This window comes from Cherax quadricarinatus, unplaced genomic scaffold, assembly GCF_038502225.1.
Source record: "Cherax quadricarinatus isolate ZL_2023a unplaced genomic scaffold, ASM3850222v1 Contig331, whole genome shotgun sequence".
Classification (NCBI taxonomy): Eukaryota; Metazoa; Arthropoda; class Malacostraca; order Decapoda; family Parastacidae; genus Cherax; species Cherax quadricarinatus.
The window spans coordinates 5,001-27,700 of NW_027195357.1; the positions used below are offsets into that span (position 1 = coordinate 5,001).

A 22,700-nucleotide genomic window follows, 5' to 3' on the forward strand; every position below is an offset into this window, starting at 1 on the left:
AGAGGGGGAGAGAGGGAGAGAGAGGGGAGAGAGGGGAGAGAGGGGGAGAGAGGGGGAGGGGGAGGAGGGGGAGGAGGAGAGAGAGAGAGAGGAGAGTGAGAGAGAGAGAGAGAGAGAGAGAGAGAGAGAGAGAGTATGGAACAATCGTTCAGCATAATGATGTCAACAAATAACGTCAGTTGATCAAAAAAAAATTTGGGGCCCACAGTTTTCCAACCCCGTTTTTTTGGCCATAACAATAAAATGCTTTCAAATGAGCTGATGTAGGTACTTTTAGTTGTCAATGTTAGGAATCCTTAACCTGTAAATAGTTGTCAATAAAGCAGGACCTTTAACCTTGTCAAACCAAAAAAAAAAAAAAAAAAAAAAAAGAGAGAGAGAGAGAGAGAGAGAGAGAGAGAGAGGGAGAGAGAGAGAGGGGGGGGAGAGAGAGAGAGAGAGAGAGAGAGAGAGAGAGAAACCATGTTGTAATTTTGCAAACAAGGGGGGAAGTTGCACTTCGCCGTATCTCGCATCTGCTTGACAGTGGGGGTTGCAAGATACTGACGGGGAAAGTACGCCACACCTTGAGTATGCTCCACTTTCTTGGTTTGCCTGTCCCCCCCTCATCTGCGACTGTTTGACAGAGAGAAAGGAGCAAGACGTCCATTTTCTCCCGGACCCATCCTGATGGATCTGTCATTTCAGCAGAGCCCCAAAAAAGGGGGATGGGTCCTTATTTTTGTAAAAGGGCCCAAATTTGTCAAAATCCCACACTTGGATCCATTTGGGGAACCCAAAAAAGCTTTATGCCACAAGAGGGGCAGAAAGCAGCAACTTACCGGCTGTATTTTCCCTCCAGAACATCATTCATCTGAGATCATACATCCCCAGGATGCTCGAGGGGAAAATTGTTCAGCAAAAGATGTCAACGAGATAACGCAGGATAAAAATGAAAATGCTGGCCCCAGATGGCCCCAATTCATCCTGTTCCCACTTGTAGTCTCATAACAATAAAATGTTTTAAATGAGCTGATGTAGGAAAGCCTTAGCTTGTCAATAAAGTTAGGAATCTAACCTGAAATAGTTGTCAATAAAGCTAGGACCCTTAATTTTCCAAACCAAAAAAAAAAAAAAAGAGAGAGAGAGAGAGAGAGAGAGGGGAGAGAGAGAGAGAGAGAGAGAGAGAGAGAGAGAGAGAGAGAGAGAGAGAGAGAGAGAGAGAGAGAGAGAGAGAGAGAGAGAGAGAGGAGGAGGAGTGACGAGGGGGAGGAGGGAGGAGGGAAGAAAAAGTAGGAGGAGGGGGGGGGGGTCTGGGTGGGGGGGTCAGTTTCCCAAGGATCAGCTTTTTACTCCCCGAGGGGTTTTCGGGGGTCGAGACCCAGCCCCGGGCCCGCGTGTGTTGTGTGGCGCGTCGGTGTGTGTGGGCACGCGTTTTTTATATGTCCGAGAAATACAACTCACTTTGTGTACCATTTCTAATGAGATACCATTAACACTGAGAGTAGTTCTAAAATTATAATACTAGCGGTGTTAAAAGTCACTCTTTTTACTACCTTTTTCTACATTTTACCCCAAAACTTTTCTCAGATTGTACTGTCTTTGGCCAAAACATTATTCTCGAAACTGTTTTTCAGGGCTGTAGTCCCATTAGTCCTTGCCCTACAAATTTTATCTTCCTACATGCTAGGTGTTTTTTGTATGATAATGCCCTGGAGCAGGGGTTTAAAAATAGCCAGCTACCAGTGTCCGGGGCCGGTTCTCCTCGCTTTCCCCCCACCACAAACAAGTGAGATTTTTTTATTTTAGAGGGGGCGTCCATCCAGATGTGATGAATGCTGCTGAGATGCCGTTGATGATGACTCGTACATTCCGCCCTTCCGCCCTGACTTCTTGGCATATTATATCTTGCCCTTTGAGTCCTCATTTTTCCAGCATTTTTTACTGCTACTTTATAATTTTCATCCCCTTTTGGAAGATTACTTATTTGTAACACCAACCTGTTTTGGCGGCCTACTTCAGGTACTGCTGCCACCACCTCGCTTATATATATTTATGATACATATATTAAACCCCCTTTTTGGCTAGCTTTTTCACGCTGTGTTACATCACATTTTGTCGTTACCACCTCTTAATTCTATTTTTTTTTCTTTTGTCACTCGCGTACTTTGTATATTAAAATGTGGGAACAGGTGGTGGGGTGTGTGTGGGTGTGGTGTGTGTGGGGGTGTGGGGTGGGGTGTGTGTGGGGGTGTGTGTGGGGGTGTGTTTTTAGCTTGTTGTTCTTGAAAAAAGGGGGGGGCGTTAACACTATTGTGTTGTTCTTGGGACCGGGACCCCGGGCCCCCATTTTGTTGTTCTTGGTTTACCAGTACTCCCCGGCCCCGGGTCTTTGTTGTGCTTTGTTACCGGATTTTCCCCGGGCCCCGGGGCTTTGTTTTTGTGGTTCACCAAACCCCCCGGCCCGGCCCTTTTTTTGTTCTTTGTTCACCGGTACTCTCCCGGGCCCCCGTCTTTTTTTGTTCTGGTTCACCCGGGACCCCCGGGCCCGATCTTTGTTGTTTTGGTTCACCGGTACTTCCCGGGCCCGGGTCTTTGTTTTTTTTGGTTCACCCACCCCGGCCCGGTCTTTGTTTTTCTTGGTTCACCACCTGGGCCGGGGCTTTTTTGTTCTTTTGGGTTTACCGGACTTTCCCGGCCCGGGTCTTTTTTGTTTTGGTTTACCAGACTTCCCCGGGCCCCGGGTCTTTGTTGTTCTTTTTACCATACCCCCCCCCGATTTTGTTTTTTTCCCCGCTTTCCCGGGGCCCCTTTTTTGTTTTCACCAGCCCCCGGCCCCTTTGTTGTTTTCCCCGGCCCCGGGCCCCCTTTTGGCTTTTTCCGGAATTTCTGGCCTGGGTCTTTGTTTTTTTTACACCCCGGCCCGGGCTTTTTTTTCTTTGGGTTTACCGGTACTTCCCGGCTTGATCTTTTTGTTTTTGGTTCACCGGATTCCCCCGGGCCCCCCCTTTGTTGTTTTTGGGTTTACCGATTCCCGGCCCGGCCCTTTTTTTGTTCTTGGTTCACCGGATTCCCGGCCTGGGGCTTTTTTGTTTTTTGGGTTTACCGGTACTTCCGGGCTGGGCTTGTTGTTCTTGTTACCGGATTCCCCGGGCCCGGATCTTGTTGTTTTTGGTTCACCGGTACTTTCCCGTCCCGGATCTTGTTCTTGGTTACTAGTACTCCCCCTGGGTTTTTTTGTTTTGGTCACCGGCCTCCCGGGCCCCGGGGCTTTGTTGTTCTGGTTCACGGATTTTCCCGGCCGGACTTTGTTCTTTTGGGTTTACCGGACTTCCCCCCGGGCCCGGGCTTTATTGTTTTGGTTCACCGGTACCTCCCGGGGCCCGGCTTTTTTGTTTTGGTTACCGGTCCTTTCCCCCCCCGGCTTGTTGTTCTTTGGGTTTACCGGTACTTCCCGGTCCAGATCTTCCCCATAGGGGTTTTTTTTGAAGATTATAGGGTTATTTATTTCACCAGACACTAACCAAAATTAACCACACATAGGCAAGTGATGTCGTCTGCACAACAATGGAGGTTCCTGCTGGTGGCTGCTATCAACTCCTTCACTTTTGTAACTCCTTCAGGAACTTTATCATGCATTCAAGTTTTTATTTTATTTTTCTTTTAAGACCTGGTATTCACTCTTTTTCCTTTAGTACAGTTTTATGGTCATAACAAATCTGATGATATTAACTACATTCACAACGCCAACAGCTGGGGATTGACTAATTTTTTCTTACTTCAGTATTAACTTATTCACTCGTTTATGACCTTATCACTACACTGCTGCTATAACCATCCAATATATGTATGTGTTAATATTTCAGATCACACCGTTAACCCAATTAACTATGTTTGGATATTTTGTGTCAACACTGCACCAGCAGCGTCATCAGCTGACTGCTACCCTCCCTCACTCACAATTCATTCAAATTTAAATTGTAAAAATTCTTGATCTTATCACATTCGCACTCTTGAAAGTTGTTACACTCTTGTAGGTATGTTCACTGATTCACTCACGTACGATGACCGCTAATAATATCTTAGTACAGCCACTAGAACGCTAAATCCTGGAAGCACTATTTAGCGATACTGCTTCACGTGTGTGTGTGTGTGTGGATTCTGTTAGATGTATTCCAAGCTTCCGATAGATAAATACTAAATTACCGAGAGAGATATGACTGGTTATTGACTAACTCAGGTTCATTTACTGATATATATATTACGTTACTGAAAGATCTGAATTAGGTTACGGTTGAATATATGCCAGATTGCTGATTAAAAAAACAGTCATATGCACGATACAGTAGATAAATATTGGAATATACGAAAAAAGGAGCACTGCAGTAGGCCTACTGACCCAAGCTGTATTGCGAACTCTTATGCACTGTTATCTTGGTTTCGGATTACTGCTAACCAGAACTCCTAAATCTTTTCGCAATCAGAGTGATTAAGATCAACATTATTTAGTTTATAAGTGTCATGGTTTTCTTTTCCAACGCTTAGAACTTTGCATTTGTCAATATTTAACTGCATCTACCACTTTTCCGGCCACTGCATCAGTCTATCCAGATCTTCGTGTAGCGCTCTAGTATCGTCGCCAGAATTAATTCGACGGCCTATTTTGATGTAGTCTACAAACTTGCTTATGTCGTTATTTATTTCCTCATCTATGTTGTTTATGTAAATTGTAAACAACAAAGGACCCAACACGGACCCTGTGGAAAACCGCTCGTGATGCGTCCCCCTATGATTTCTCCCCGTTATGCAAACTCTGTTGCCTGTCAACCATGCCTCAATCTAGGAAAAAATTCTCTGCCTACTCCACGAGACTTTACTTTCCTCAACAACCTACGATGCGGGACTCTATCAGAAGCCTTACTGAAGCCCATATACTATACAATGTCATACTAACCTGTTGGTGTGGAATTTATTGCCCTGTATGTGGCATTGAGAAGGCTTTTCTGTTTCATGTTGATCCAGGTCTCTGTTATAGCAATAATATCTATGTTTCATGTACAAGCAATTAGTCTTAGTTCGTCTATCTTATTTCTTAGAGTCCTACTATTAGTATAGAGAACATTAAGAGAGCTATCACTCGCTGCCCTCTCCTTTCTCTAATTGTTGACCAGTTCCATTGTATTTATTAGTAAATTTATGATGAACAATGTCATTTAAGCATATCCCAGAGGTATCCTTGTAATAAACTATACCACGGGCTGGAATAGAACCCGCGATCAGAGTCATTAAACTCCAAACCGACGCGTTAGTTTTATGACTCTCTGACCGTGAGTTCTATCTCCACTCGTAGTATCGTTCATTTGCAATCGCGTTATTACGATTTCTTGAGCCGTATCCTTGTAATATTTGCTGTGGTAGTCCGTCATGTTGTAACCTGTTTCCACACACGCACCCACACCTCTATCTTCTATCACTTTAAAGTTCTAAGCAACTCAGCAACGGGCTCCCTCCGGAGTCTTGTAACGCTACCACTCCTGACCCAGAGAGTGGTAGCATACATTGACAGAATTCTGGTGGTGGTTCCTTACAGTACTTGTCTAGCCAGCAATTCACGCCAATTACCCTCGACATCTATTCATTGCCCACTCCCCTTCAAGGCAAGATGCTGTATATGACTGAGACCTCTTCCTTAGATCTAATTAAATCTATAGCTGAGCTGTACTTATCAAGCAGCTCCTTCAAGAATAAAAATGCAAAAATACCATTACTGGAACAATACACACGTTCCAGTAATGAAACTAACTCGTCTACTTTTGCTACTTCCTTCCCTGCTACCTTTGGCTCCTTCCTTCTCTTTTTTCTATCTTTTCTCTTCCCCTTTCTATTTATTGTTACGCCTATCACTCTCTCTACTTCACACTGCCACTACTTCTACTTCCACTACCAGCCTAACCTCTCTTGTTCTGTCCCTTCCCATTTGCCTATATATACTGGCTTCGATCCTTTCTGTTAATAGTCCAAGTCGGACAGAAACGTCGTCGTAAGCTCCTCCTATGTGCAGGTTTTTTGTGTAGAGCAGCTCCTCTCTACCCTTCTCAACATCGTTTCCATCAGCAGTGAGGCAGATAATGGATTTCTTCCCATTTCCTGACATGATATTATTCAACAAGTTGACTTTAACACCAACACAAACTCCCTCTGTCTCACCTTCCTAGCTCTGTTACAGAAAGCACAATCAATATATCTTACCTGTAAATCACTGACCACAAGGATATTCCTACCTTTAATAGCAGAGGAGTTAGTGGTACCTTTACTCTCGCTGATGATTGAAGTACATTCGTCCTGGAGAGCACAAAATTCATACCTTCAAATCTTCTCTTTTAACCTTCCTCACTTCGACTTCTACCTGCTTTTAACAGCTGCTAATCTGCTCCTTACTGCTGGTAACTTGTTTTCTTTCATTAAAACAGCCTTGCATTCATTGCTATATTTATCCAGGCGAATTGTCTTTTTTTTTTTTTCTCCTTGAGAAGCAGAACTTCCCCAGTCAACAACTTGACCTCAGATTCTTAAACACTACAGAAGCCATAGTGCTCTTCAACACCACTAATCCCAAGAAACAGCTCAGGTACGATCTCTCGTGTCATCTGACCTCAGTGTACATTTTGACTCAAATACCCGCAAATAACCCGCACATAGGAGAGAGGAGCCATGTGCGGGTTATTTGTGTATTGCTCCAGTCACGGAACTTAAAGTTGCATGATAGATGACTGTCAGGTGCATGACAGATGATTATCAGGTGGAAAACAGATTGTGTGCTAGAGCCACAGGCACTAGTATCAAGTGTAAACTCTAATAATTATACATAGTTATGTAGAAGTTAGCTAGTTAAATAGTTGTCCCAAGTAATAATTCCGAAATATTATTAATAATTTGATTGGAGAGAAATCTCCGATGTTTTATCTGTCGACTGAAGTTGAATTTCCAGTATTTTATGTCCTAGCAAAAGAGATATCTTTAAAAAATATTTCACATGATACAAAATGTCTTTAATGATTCTGGTATTGGCTTTACGTGTTGGTAGGAAGCAGATCACAAACATTGAGATGAGATTGTATTTAATGTGTCATATATTTACAGGTGTTATAGCAGCGTATATACAGCTGGTGCGAGGTACCAAGTACTCAGAGTTCCCACTGTGTCTGGACAGGTGGCTCAAGGGAAGGAAGCAGTTGGGTCTCCTTATGGTGTTCAACGCTGCCATCCACGTGAGTTGCCTCTCTCCATGTGTATAATTTCTTAAGTTACCAAATTTCCAATAGGTTTTTAGTGATAATCCATTGGTAGTTACAAGAGCTAGACTTAATGCCGATTTGTTTGGGCATCAAGGCAAAAGCATGACGAGAAAGCTTTTACTGAGGCATAGTCTCACTCAGGGTAAAGCTTTATCAAGACAGACTTTATAAAGCTCTTTCAGTGTACGTGCAGTTTACTTAGAGTTTTCTTCTCCTCTCCACGACTGTACAAGTTACAGTGTTTTCACTGCTGTCAGTATTGTCAGCTCACACACTGAGGTCCGGGGGTCGATCAAAGGTACCGGTGGAAACATCAGGACGTGTTTCCTTAAAACACCTGTTGTCCATGTTCACCTGTCAGTAAAATAGGTACCTGCGTGTTAGTCGACTGGTGTGGGTCGCATCCTGGGAACGGGATTGACCTAATTTTCGGGAAATGCTCTGTATAGCAAGCGGCTTTCTATGTAGTAGTATGTCATTGATATCAGCTATGGTCTGTATACCCTGTATATGTTCTGTATACCCTGTATATGTTCAGTATAGGTCGTCTGATATATATGACACGTGTGCAACAGTTAGGTATTTCTAATCTGTTCCAGACTATGGAGCAGAACTCTTCTCCAGGCTGAAGGACTGACCACCTTATAACTACATCTCATAATTACCTGCTCTGTAGTCAGCTGAAGAGGTCTGCTGTGTAGGTGAAACATTTCACAATAAAGATACCTGTCACACACGTGTCTTGTCAACTTCTCGTGGTGGTTAACGCTCTCGCTTCACACGGTGAGGGCCTGGGTTCGATTCCCAGCCAGAGTAAAAACATTGGACGTGTTTCTTTCAACCTGTTGTCTATGTTCCCCATCAGTAAAATGGGTACCTGGGTGTTAGTCGACTGGTGTGGGTCGCATCCTGGGACACTGACCTAAGGAGGCCTGGTCACAGACCGGGCCGCGGGGGCGTTGACCCCCGGAACTCTCTCCAGGTAAACTCTCCAGGTAGGTCGCTTGTTTTAAACGGCATGTGAGTGTTGCTTATGCTTCTGTCAAGATTTACATTTTATTTCTCGTAGTTAGATACTCTCCTGTAGAACTAGAACCAGCTTAAAGTTTCCACTTTTTTTTCTGTTTTATATGTAGCGAAAAGTTCCATCTTCCGAAATATGTCTAAATCAATGCTGCATTATTTACGGATCATAGCCATATATGCAATTTTCCTTCATATCTGTTCTGTATTTGTAGCTGTGAGCTGCTAGCTTATGTGTCCTTGCCTAAATCTGTCCATTCCTTTGTCTCTTACTATAGTTTTAGGCCTCTTTCGTGCATTCCTGTTCTTTTAAAATGTCCAGAGAGTGATAATAAGTATGAAACTTTCCATTTTTTCAGTAATGAAAGTCTAATTTTCAGAATGCCTTTACCTGAATGTTGGCTAGTTCATCAGCTGCTTAATTTAGTTTCCCTGAGTGCGGGTACTCAGTGTGAGGACTTTTCTGTCTTTTCACATTGTTTGGAATGGGGCACATGTGGCGGTACAAGACATATATATAAAGGCTCATTACAGGTTTTTAATATCCTGGATTGCGAAATCGTAATGACACGATTGCATACAAACTATACCACGGGCGGGGATAGAACCCGCGTCGGTCTGGATTTTATGACTCTCTGATCGTGGGTTCTACCCCGGCCAATTGTATGGTTTAATTACAAGCTGTTTGAGGCCACCTGTCACTGTATTAATGCATGGGCCTGATAAATCCCATACAATTCAGCTATGAATAAGAAAAATCATTGTAGTTTCTGTCCTAATTTTGAGCGAAAATGTATACACAATGCAAATGTTACAGATACCGTTATGTTGCTGAGGAATCGTGATTCATCTGAATATATGTTTGTTGATTTTGAGTGATGATTGCGTATTTGATGCCGTTTTGGGACTATTATTGTCAATAAAATGCCAGTGAAGGAGGGGGCTAAAGGGCTAGGGGCGCGGGAATCAGAAAAAATATCGAAAATAATCGAAAAAAAAAAAAAACGAAAAGTGAGTAAACATTACAAAAAGCTAATTCAACACTATTGGTGTAGGTCTCATGTTTATACGATGTTTATACAACGAATTATACTTACAACGACATTTTTGTGATGTAACACAATGGAAATAAATGGTATAAAATACCGACACAATGGAAATAGATGCAGCATTCTTCACCTGACCTCAGCATTCTGAACCGGACTATAAATACTCGCGTTCCTTCCACGCCAGGTAGTTCTATTTGTGACTTGAAAAAGCCCACTGTGTGGGCGAAACGTAGTCAATAAAGGATCACATTATACTGCATTTGTGTTTATATTTCCATGTAACACAATACGTGTCTGAGAATGAAGTGAATTTTCGCCTTTTTCTTCGATTCTTTTATTATTGTGTACACTAATAACCCGCACATAAAAGACTTTGTCAATGGTCCAAGTCGGACCGAAACGTCGTCGTAAGCTTCTCTCTTTTATGTGCCGGTTATTTGTGTATCGTTCCAGTCACGGTACTGTACCTGTTTTATTTATTATTGTGTGTTCTATTATTCCAAATGTTTCAGAAAGTGAGCCGCCATGACGCTAGAAGTTGCTCACGTCGCTATACAATATTACATAATTACTCTGTTGACAATTTCGTCTATTTATCTATCACATATATTCCAAAATAATATTAGACAGGAGCGGGTGGTGTGAGTTGGCGTGAGTAGCTTGTGTTACTGGGTCAGATGCCGTGATCCTTCCTTAAGTGAAAGTGATCTGACCTGACTAAGTTAGGGCAATGGCTTAAGCCGGTAGGAGACTTGGACCTGCCTCGCATGGGCCAGTAGGCCTGCTGTATTGTTCCTTAAGTTTTTATGTAAAGTAAATAAACAGAAACATAATACAGACCCCGAAGACTCTAGTAGTATATTGTAGTTTACGCTAAAGATTATAACGTTCTCTCTGGTCTACTAACATTAAAGAAAACGAGTATATTATAAGGCTAACTAAATAGGAATACTCTTAGCGTATGTATCACAGGGGTAACTATATAAGAACACTCTTAGGGTATGTATCACAGGGGTAACTATATAAGAACACTCTTAGCGTATGTATCACAGGGGTAACTATATAAGAACACTCTTAGCGTATGTATCACAGGGGTAACTATATAAGAACAATCTTAGCGTACTTATCACAGGGATAACTGTATAAAAACACGCCTAGCATATGTATCACTGGGTAACTAAGTACATTCTTAGCGTATGTATCACTGGGGTAACTATATAAGAACACTCCTAGCGTATGTATCACAGGGATAACTATATAAAAGGACTCCTAGCGTATGTATCACAGGGGTAACTAAGAACACTCATAGCCTATGTATCACTGGGGTAACTAAATAAGAACATGCCTAGCGTATGTATCACAGGGGTAACTAAATAAGAACACTCCTAGCGTACGTATCACAGGGACAACTGTATAAGAACACGCCTAGCATATGTATCACAGGGGTAACTATATAAAAGGACTCCTAGCGTATGTATCACAGGGGTAACTATAAAAGGACATGCCTAGCGTATCACAGGGGTAACTATATAAAAGGACTCCTAGCGTATGTATCACAGGGGTAACTATAAAAGGAAATATGAAAAAAAAAACAATGGTTATAAATGACCATAATTTTTAAAGGGGTGGACCGGTAAGCCAGCGGAAGGCCTCGGTCAGATGACCAAAAGCTCCAAAGGCGGGTCATCATCTGACTAAGACCCGCGTCAGGAAACATTTGTCCTGTTTCCTGACGAACCTTACCTAACCTAACCTATAAAAGGACATGCCTAGCGTATCACAGGGGTAACTATATAAAAGGACTCCTAGCGTATGTATCACAGGGGTAACTATGTAAGAGCACGCCTAGCGTATGTATCATAGGGGTAACTATATAAGAACACTCCTAGCATATGTATCACAGGGGTAACTATATAAGAACACTCCTAGCATATGTATCACAGGGGTAACTATATAAGAACATGCTAGCGTATGTATCACATGGGTAACTATAAAAGGACATGCCTAGCGTATGTATCACAGGGGTAACTATAAAAGGACATGCCTAGCGTATGTATCACAGGGGTAACTTTATAAGAACACGCTAGCGTATGTATCACAGGAGTAACTGTACAAGAACACGCTTAGCTTATACGCGATTTTTTCGCATTTTTTTCCGCGAGTAATCAGCTTTGCGCAAGTTTCGTCAATTGTCTTTCAAGTAAGTTATTAAACTATTTGTTATGATATTAATAATATCTTTATTTACTACCAGTACATGTACAAGGTATACAGACCATAGCTGACATCTGTGGAAAATTTTTAATTTTCCGAAACTATAGCGCCTAATAGGTGTTTTATGTGCCGATATGAGTCAAAAATGTATTTGAAAATAGGGTAGAACCAAGAGTTCCCTTGGCGCATGCGCGGATGTGCGGGGGAGAGTGGCGGGTTTGTTTTGAAGGTGGAGAGGAAGCGGGGAAAAAGCATGGAACCATGAAATTGGCATTCACGGAGGCCTAAGGATTAATATAGGCCTCATTTCGTAATAGGAAGTGTCGTAACTGTTCCTGGTGGAGAGTGAGGGAACGTGATTTACGGGACCACGGTAATAGAGTGGTAATTGAGTGAATAAGGGTAGGACCGTGGGTGACTGACGCGTCGTCCTGGACTGTGTCCCGAGGAAAATTACCCTTGGTTTAATCATCACTCATCGGTCTCAGATCTTAATGGAGTGATCTCTAATGTGTATAATAATTATGAGCCATTAAATCGTCTTGTGAATTGTAATGTAATTAATGATAATAACGCTAAGTTAAGAGAATGCGTGAAGTGAAATAAGTCGTCTTGCTCCGAGTGAACACGTTAGACCTCGTTGCTCCCGAGACGAGGAAAGCGAAGCTCCTTGAGTCACGACGTTTAAAGCGGGACAAACCAGCGGATACCTCGTCTTGCTGGAATGAGAACCGTGTCGGTGTAGCAGGACATCGAAACTGAGATGGTGAATGGAAGAAATAAGGAGTATCAATCACCCACAGTTAAGTAACCCTTCTAATTATAACAAACTTAGGCTGGCCAGTTGTGTTATGTTGTGATTAGATAGGTTATGAGTGATCCAGCTACATCAAGGGACCACCAGAGAACATCTGGTAAGTGGTGGGATTATGTACAAATGTTTTCCTTGATGGATGTATCCAGGTGTATCCTACCCCCCTTCCCTTCATTCAGCTAAATTAATATAATCTATACAGTCCACAATTAATTAGTAGCACCGTACTTGTGGGTGCTATCCAATCCATACTGGTCTCGGATAGATATGGATAAGATTGTGAGGTCGAGGGGACCACTTGGCGCGACCAGGGGTGGTTAAGTTTTCTCACATGTCTACACGGGGTGACTACGGTAAACAATATGATTGTCTCCCAATGAGATTACTGGTATGTATATAATGTTGAGGTACATACAGGTAAGCACCCTAGAAAGCCGCTTGTTATGTTGAGCATTTCCCGCAAATTAGGTCAGTTTTGTCCCAGGATGTGACCCACACCTGTCGACTAACACCCAGGATGTGACCCACACCATTCCACTAACACCCAGGATGTGACCCACACCAGTCCACTAACTCCCAGGATGTGACGCACACCAGTCCACACACACCCAGGATGCGACCCACACCAGTTTACTAACACCCAGGATGTGACCCACACCAGTCCACTAACACCCAGGATGTGACCCACACCAGTTCACTAACACCCAGGATGTGACCCACACCAGTCCACTAACACCCAGGATGTGACCCACACCAGTTCACTAACACCCAGGATGTGACCCACACCAGTTCACTAACACCCAGGATGCGACCCACACCAGTTCACTAACACCCAGGTACCCATTTTACTTATGGGTGAGCATAGACAACCAGTGTAAAGAAACACGCCTCATGTTTCTACCCTTCGCTGGGAATCGAACGCGTACCCTCGTCGTGTGAAGCGAGAGCTTTGGCGATCAGGCCACGGTGCACCGTTTCGTCACATTACCGTTAGTAATAAATGGTTCGAAAGAATTTTCACAATAGCCATAGAGAGAGAGAGAGAGAGATACAGGGAGGGAGAGAGAGGACGTGTCACAGTGTGCTCCACAGATTTTCTTATTAACTACGAGGGTTGGTGAGGAAAATAACTGTTCAGTGACCTAGTACTACCTACAACACAGTAAAAGCAAGTTAACTCTTCCATAGAAGTGAATATAAGCGAAATCAGTGACAGTTAAGAGTGTTTTGGTGTACAATGTTGTGAGAGTGAGGGAACGGGAAGGCCTAGGAGTGACGTCACTATTGCCTTCACAGGGAGCATCTAATATTATATCTCTATGTACTAACAGCTGGGTGCTTTATAACAACGTGACTTGTACAATGCAACAGAGTGATTTGTGTAACATCTTCCTATAGTGAAAACGTGGATAACATAAACAGTGTTTAAGTGATAGTGAGAAGGCAACACTTCCAGCTTGCCGGCCCACTGCCTGCCCTCACCCTCCCTCACTACCCACCCCGTTATAAACACCCCCACAATACCACCACCCACCCTCTCTCTCTCCTGTGAACTTCATTGTAAACCTACAAGCCTCCTCTGTGATGATTTCACCTCGCAAAATAGCAAGAATATCTTCGCTATCTGGCTGTTGTCCCAGTAGTTACTGCAGTGTTTGTGGGTATACTACAAAAGACAAAATACTTCTTAGATGTAAGGAGCCTGAAGAATTGAGACACTTATGCAACACATGTGTTGCATAAGTGTCTCAATTCTTCAACGTGTCGGTTTTCAAAACCATTCATCACATCTGTCAGACACTGCAACATCATGGGATATTGGTACAAAGACTTCAACGCTTGTCCAACCTTTGGACGACGACCTACTTACACTAGTGGCAGGTCCCACTGTGATCCCGCCTCCTCCTGCTTCACCTCATCTGACTGCAGTATATAAGCCACCTCTCTGGCCCTATGCTGCACTTCCTACAAGAGTGATGGATTGAACACATCGATTCCAGGTTGAGGAATCCTCTTCTTATCCATTTCTACTTTGTATTGGACTGATGAAGCCACTGTGTGGCGAAACGTTTCTTCAATAAAGATTCCCGTGTGTTGCATAAGTGTCTCAATTCTTCAACTTGTTGATTTTCAAACCCATTACAGTCACAGAAACCCAAGGCAAACGGAAACCAAGCCTGTGCACATACTATGCACTTGGTATCTGCTGGCATGGGAAATCTGGAAAAACAGATGGGACGTGCAACTATGACCACCCTAGAAAATGCCATGCCCATATGACAACAGGAAAATGCAAACTCCCTTCCTGTAAGCTTTTTCACCCTGAACTGTGTACCTCTTCAGTACAGGAAAGACTGTGCTATAACTTAAATTGCCAGGCATACCATCTAAAGGGGACAAAAAGATACAAAACATCCAGGCCATGGGAAAACCTGGGTAGCCACAGCCACTCAAGAGGGAGAGGTTTTTTAGTGCCAGGAAGGAAAAAAAACTGGCAGGAAATGGCAAAAATCGTACACCAAATCCAGTCATTCCTGGAGTGGAACCACAGTCGATGGCCTCCACTCCAAACCAACAGATACAGATACTAATGCCGGAAAAAAAATCCCCCCCAGTACCAACAATACCACCAGTCCGATAACATTCTTCTTGGCAAATATACAGGGTCTAAAGCCAGCAACAAACAACAAAATACCTTTCATCCGTGGACTGCTTGCAGAGGCAAAGGCAATGTTCACGGCTTTCACTGAGACCCACATAAAGGATCACTTGGACAACGAAATATGGATCCCAGGTTACAACCTATACAGATGTGACAGAGTGAACAGGCAAAAGGGGGGGGGGCATTGGCCTGTACATTGCAGAGTCACTTGTTTGCACAGAACTGCTAAATGCCTCAAATGATGTAGTGGAAGTTTTAGCAGTAAAGGTCGAGAACCAAAACCTAGTCATTGTGGTAGTCTACAAGCCTCCGGATGCAACATCCCAGCAATTCCAGGAACAGCTGTTAAAAATTGACCACTGTCTGGAAAATCTTCCAGCTCCTGCACCCAACATCTTGCTCCTGGGGGATTTCAACTTAAGGCACCTAAAATGGAGGAATATAGCAAATAATATTGTTCCAGTAATAACACCAGGAGGCAGCTCCGATGAAAACTCACACTCACGCGAGCTTTTAAATCTCTGCACAAAATTCAATTTAAACCAGCAAATAATAGAGCCTACTAGACTGGAGAATACACTAGACCTCATCTTCACTAACAATGATGATCTGATAAGAAATGTCACCATATCAAAAACAATATACTCAGATCACAACATAATTGAGGTTCAGTCATGTATGCGCGGAGCCCCAGACCGACATAATGAGATTAGTCACGAGGGAGCATTCACCAAATTCAACTTCAATAACAAAAACATAAAGTGGGACCAAGTAAACCAAGTCCTAACCGATGTAAGCTGGGAAGATATACTAAGCAACACAGACCCCAACTTATGCCTAGAACAGATTAACTCGGTGGCACTCGATGTATGCACAAGGCTTATTCCTCTAAGAAAAAGGAGGAGTAGATGTAAAATAGAAAGAGACAGGCGCTCCCTTTACAGGCGACGGAAAAGAATAACAGAGCGGCTAAAAGAGGTCAATATATCTGAAATGCGTAGGGAGACACTGGTCAGAGAAATAGCAAGCATCGAACTTAAGCTAAAAGAATCCTTTAGGAGTCAGGAATCGCGGGAAGAACTAAAAGCCATAAATGAAATCGAAAGAAACCCAAAGTATTTCTTCTCCTATGCCAAATCAAAATCGAGAACAACGTCCAGTATTGGGCCCCTACTTAAACAAGATGCGTCCTACACAGATGACAGCAAGGAAATGAGTGAGCTACTCAAGTCCCAATATGACTCAGTTTTTAGCAAGCCTCTAACCAGACTGAGAGTCGAAGATCAAAATAATTTTTTTATGAGAGAGCCACAAAATTTGATTAACACAAGCCTATCCGGTGTTATCCTAACGCCAAATGACTTCGAACAGGCGATAAATGACATGCCCATGCACTCTGCCCCAGGGCCAGACTCATGGAACTCTGTGTTCATCAAGAACTGCAAGAAGCCCCTATCACGAGCCTTTTCCATCCTATGGAGAGGGAGCATGGACACGGGGGTCGTCCCACAGTTACTAAAAACAACAGACATAGCCCCACTCCACAAAGGGGGCAGTAAAGCAACAGCAAAGAACTACAGACCAATAGCACTAACATCCCATATCATAAAAATCTTTGAAAGGGTCCTAAGAAGCAAGATCACCACCCATCTAGAAACCCATCAGTTACACAACCCAGGGCAACATGGGTTTAGAACAGGTCGCTCCTGTCTGTCTCAACTATTGGATCACTACGACAAGGTTCTAAATGCACTAGAAGACAAAAAGAATGCAGATGTAATATATACAGACTTTGCAAAAGCCTTCGACAAGTGTGACCATGGCGTAATAGCGCACAAAATGCGTGCTAAAGGAATAACAGGAAAAGTCGGTCGATGGATCTATAATTTCCTCACTAACAGAACACAGAGAGTAGTCGTCAACAGAGTAAAGTCCGAGGCAGCTACGGTGAAAAGCTCTGTTCCACAAGGCACAGTACTCGCTCCCATCTTGTTCCTCATCCTCATATCCGACATAGACGAGGATGTCAGCCACAGCACCGTTTCTTCCTTTGCAGATGACACCCGAATCTGCATGACAGTGTCTTCCATTGCAGACACTGCAAAGCTCCAGGCGGACATCAACCAAATCTTTCAGTGGGCTGCAGAAAACAATATGAAGTTCAACGATGAGAAATTTCAATTACTCAGATATGGTAAACATGAGGAAATTAAATCTTCATCAGAGTACAAAACAAATTCTGGCCACAAAATAGAGCGAAACACCAACGTCAAAGACCTGGGAGTGATCATGTCGGAGGATCTCACCTTCAAGGACCATAACATTGTATCAATCGCATCTGCTAGAAAAATGACAGGATGGATAATGAGAACCTTCAAAACTAGGGAGGCCAAGCCCATGATGACACTCTTCAGGTCACTTTTTCTATCTAGGCTGGAATATTGCTGCACACTAACAGCACCTTTCAAGGCAGGTGAAATTGCCGACCTAGAAAATGTACAGAGAACTTTCACGGCGCGCATAACGGAGATAAAACACCTCAATTACTGGGAGCGCTTGAGGTTCCTAAACCTGTATTCCCTGGAACGCAGGAGGGAGAGATACATGATTATGTACACCTGGAAATTCTTAGAGGGACTAGTACCGAACTTGCACACGAAAATCACTCACTACGAAAGCAAAAGACTTGGCAGACGATGCACCATCCCCCCAATGAAAAGCAGGGGTGTCAGTAGCACGTTAAGAGACCATACAATAAGTGTCAGGGGCCCGAGACTGTTCAACTGCCTCCCAGCACACATAAGGGGGATTACCAACAGACCCCTGGCAGTCTTCAAGCTGGCACTGGACAAGCACCTAAAGTCAGTTCCTGATCAGCCGGGCTGTGGCTCGTACGTTGGTTTGCGTGCAGCCAGCAGCAACAGCCTGGTTGATCAGGCTCTGATCCACCAGGAGGCCTGGTCACAGACCGGGCCGCGGGGGCGTTGACCCCCGGAACTCTCTCCAGGTAAACTCCAGGTAAACTCCATTCATCGCACATGTAAGGAGCCTACTTGTTCCAACTACTGCCACACAGATTGCATTCCAGAAGAAGAATTCTGTTGCAGTCAGGTTGAAAATCTCAGAAAATTGATGGATATCCATACTCCTGTGGTATATGTGGAAACAAACCTGGAGCACAGGAGGAAGGTTCAGAGGTACCTCCAAAGATCAAGACTGCCCTCATGGGCTGTGTTGTAAAGTCGCAGCTAAGATAATCCATCACAGGGAAGCACTTCATGAGCTCCTCAAATCATTAGATAACCTTCAAGCTATTGTAGAAGGTCAGTGCAAGCCTACATCAAGTGACATAAGCTGCTCAGCTGATGGTGACACTATTGACAAAGACTGTAAGTCCCACACTGAGCTTAACTCAGGGGTAAATAACTGGTGGAATTCTGTCATCGCTAAGGCCCCACAAATTGACAGAGTTCAAAACACTACCTTTGGGAATCCTAACACAATTTCTCTGACTACCACAGAGGGAACAGATCCTCTCTCCAGCAATGAAGTAAGCCTTGGATCTGGTAATTCTCCTACACCTGACATTTCTGCTTCAGCACCTACCAGTACACTAGGCAGTGCACATACCATCTCTGATCCTACACCTGTCAGCACACCTGCCGACATTATTCCAACATCTGGCAGCAGTGCTTCATCGGCAAGTACTGAGTCAGGATCTACCCCACCAGATATTGGTCAGTTAATAATCAGGGCACTATCACTGCACCTCAATACCTACTGAACCAAAGTACGAACAGAAGGGACACATCTGTCAGAACTGCACAGGGGCGTGGTAGATGACGTGGAAGAGGACGTGGAGAAGGAAGACATCTACAGCCGTCTCACCTTCCACCAACACAGTCCCAAAGGCAGAACCTGGATACAAATCAGCAAAACACAAGGGGCGCAACAAATAATAGTCCACCCTCCCAGGCACCCAGGCAGTGCTCTTGCTGTCACCGGAAGGGACACACCACCAATAACTGCCCGCGAGATACTAGGTGCAATTACTGCCACAAGAAAGGACATCAGGAGGACCAGTGTCGGAAGAAAAAGGAACTTGATAGACAGGACCACCTGTTTAGAGACCTGTTCTCGGAACAAACCAGCAGGATCTCTGAATTGGTGAACACACTCACACGTCACCCACTCAGCTATTCCTATCTCAGCCCAGCAGGTGGTACTGTGCCTTATACAAGACCACAGACCTACATCCCTGCAGCTGCCTCAGTGCCCTACTTCTCTCGAGGACAGGCACCTTACATGCCTGACACACCCACCACCTCAAGCTGACCACATCATGAGGAGCCATTCTATCAACATCCTGTCGGCCAACATTAGAGGCTTCATTACTAATGTTGGAGAGCTCACATACAGTTTTGTGAAAACTCAACGTCCCGACATGGTAGCTGTTGTTGAAACATTTTTGGACGACAGGACTCCAGAAAATTTTGCAAAGAATTGCTGGCTACACCTCATGGATGAGAAAAGACAGGCAAGGGCAAGGAGGAGGTGTTGCTGTGTGCTTCTCTAAAAGTGTACATGCCCAGCACATTGATGTTGCCATCCCTACTCATCTTGAAATGATGTTCTTCAAGCTATGCATAAACACTAGTACCTCTGTACTAGCATGTGCAATGTACAGACCTCAGTGGCAACATGCAGACCCAGTCAACTTCCTAATGGAAAATGTTGACTCCCTTCTGCTACAACACAACTGTCAACATGTCATAATTGTTGGTGACCTCAACCAACATCTTATACAGAGGGACTTTGATGACCTTCTTGCAGTGTTTGACATGAGAAACTTTGTTGATTTCCCTACTTATATCTCTGGCTCCTCCCTTGACCCAATAGTGAGCGATCTAGCAGAAGGTATAGTCATTTGTCAACCCCTCGGCTACGTTGGATCATCTGACCACAAGGCTGTTTTTGCGACACTTAAGATCCCAACAGAACGAGGTGAGGAGTCCACACGCACAACCTGGCTATGGGAAAGAGGTAATTGGCTAGCCCTTTGCTCTGAGCTCGCCACCACCGATTGGAACGCTCTTCTCCAAGGGGATGTTGACAACCAAGTGAAAGCCTTCACTGGACACATCCTTAATCTACAACAAGAACACATTCCTCACCGCCAATATGTGACGAAGCCTACAGATCAGCCTTGGTTTGGCTTTCGTTGTAGAGAGGCTGTTACAGCTAAGTACAAAGCATGGCAAAGGTATAAGAGACATCCTACCACCTATAACAGGAACTTGCACAGGCAAGCCTGTAAGCATATGGGTGACGTTCAAAAGTGGGCCATCGCTAAATGGGAGACGGACACAAGAAGAGAGCTAGCATCAGGTAGGGTAGGCTCCAAAACCTGGTGGCCCCTGGTCAAGGACAGACAAAGTTATCTGCCTGGTGAACTCATTCCACCTTTAAATCGACAGGATGGGACCACCTCTACTAGCAGGCAAGAGAAAGCGGACCTCTTTGCCGAACATTTTGCTACCAAAATGCAAGTTCCAGATCCAGCAAGGGACCCTCCTTGGCTAGCTGCAAGAACTGTGTCAAAACAGTCAGAGGTGACAATAAGGCAGGAAGAGGTGCACTTCCTTCTTAAATCGCTTGACCACGAAAAGGCTGTGGGCCCAGACAAGTTGAGCCCAAGATTGCTGAGATGATGTGCAGACCAGCTAGCAGCACCTCTAACTCGCATCTTTCAGCACTGCCTAGTACAGTGTAAATGGCCTTCTCTATGGAAAGAGGCAAATGTAGTCCTTGTTCACAAAAAGAGGAGCAGAGCAGTATTCAGCAACTACAGACCAGTGTCACTCCTGTCAATCACTGGCAAGCTCCTTGAGACAATAATCTCAAGACAAATGACAGTTTTTTGACTACCACTCACTACTTTGTTACCGTCAATGTGGCTTTAGGAAAGGTCACTTTGCTGCTGATCTGTTGTTAAACCTCTCCACTAAGTGGCATCAGTCACTGGATGAATCCAAAGTCAGCTGTGTGGTAGCACTGGACATTGCTGGCGCTTTCGACCGAGTGTGGCACCAGGGACTCTTAGCAAAACTGCAAGCTCTGGGAATTGCAGGCTCCATGCTATGTCTCCTCAGTGATTACCTTCTTGGTAGATCTCTAAGGGTAGTTCTCAATGGAACAGAATCAGCAACACATCCTATCGGGGCAAGTGTTCCACAAGTAAGTGTTCTGGGACCATTGTTATGGAATGTCTACTTCAATCACCTTCATCTCATCCCAGAATCACATGCATATGCTGATGACTGTACACTGGCATTCACTTATCCAAGAGAAGAAATGTCAGATGCTCTAAGCTACATCAATCACCAGCTAAGAGCTATATCAACTTGGGGAAATAAATAGCAAGTAACATTTGCACCTGAGAAAACACAAATGATGATGATCTCTATGCACCAAGATGGTAATACCGGTGCAGTAGTAAGGATGAATGGGAGGGTGTTGGCACCTGGGAAGAAGTTGATATCCTTGGGGTGAAACTTGACTCCAAAGTGACCATGAAAAACCACGTTGTAAATCTTGTAAAGAAGGCAGCCAGGAAGCTTACAGCACTTCGCCGTATCTCGCATCTGCTTGACAGCAGAGGTTGCAAGATTTTGTACGAGGCACAAGTATGCTCACACATTGAGTATGCTCCACTTTCTTGGTTCGCCTGCCCCCCTTCTCATCTGCGACTGCTTGACAGAGTAGAGAACAGAGCAAGACGTTTCATCTCTCGCCTGGGCCCATCCTGGATAGATTTGTCATTTCAGCAGAGCCTTCGACACAGGAGGGATGTGGGTGGCCTTACTGTTATGTACAAGGCCAATATTGTCAAAGTACCACACTTGGATCCACTTCGAGGACAGCGTGAAACAAGCTGTTATGCCACAAGACGGGCAGAAAGCAGCAACTTCACTCTGTAATAATGTTGGTAGAATTACCGACAATATGTAAAGTAAAAGGACACAAGTGTAACTAATGTGACATTTTATTGTGGCAACGTTTCGCTCTCGGCTTGACAAAGCTCATGGAGAGCGAAACGTTGCCACAATAAAATGTCACATTAGTTGCACTTGTGTCCTTTTAACTTCACTCTGGCTGTACCCTTCTCCAGAACATCACTCCATCTGAGATCATATATACCCAGGATGACTCGAGTATGGAACACATTCGTACAGCATAATGATGTCAACGAGATAAAGTCAGTTGATCAAATGAAAATGCTGGCCCACAGATGGCTCCAACTTCATCCTGTTTCCTACTTGTATGTCTCATAACAATAAAAATGCTTTCAAATGAGCTGATGTAGGTAACAGCTCTTAGCTTGCCAATAAAGTTAGGAATCCTTAACCTGTAAATAGCTTGTCAATAAAGCTAGGGATCCTTAACCTGTAAATAGCTTGTCAATAAAGCTAGGAATCCTTAACCTGTAAATAGCATGTCAACAAAGCTAGGAATCCTTAACCTGTAAATAGCTTGTCAATAAAGCTAGGAATCCTTAACCTGTAAATAGCATGTCAATAAAGTTAGGAATCCTTAACCTGTAAATAGCTTGTCAATAAAGCTAGGGATCCTTAACCTGTAAATAGCTTGTCAATAAAGTTAGG

The 22,700-nt window shown here is 43.9% G+C and overlaps 1 protein-coding gene across 1 annotated transcript in view; it reads left to right on the forward strand.

Moving 5' to 3' along the window:
- Positions 1-7,007: 7,007 nt before the first annotated feature.
- The window catches only part of LOC138851319 (metalloreductase STEAP4-like), a 28,237-nt gene continuing 12,544 nt past the window's right edge, over positions 7,008-22,700 (forward strand). Inside the window, exon 1 of the mRNA XM_070080337.1 lies at positions 7,008-7,247. Coding sequence (XP_069936438.1) covers positions 7,023-7,247 — 225 coding nt within the window. The 5' untranslated portion in view covers positions 7,008-7,022. The remainder of the gene's footprint in view (positions 7,248-22,700) is intronic.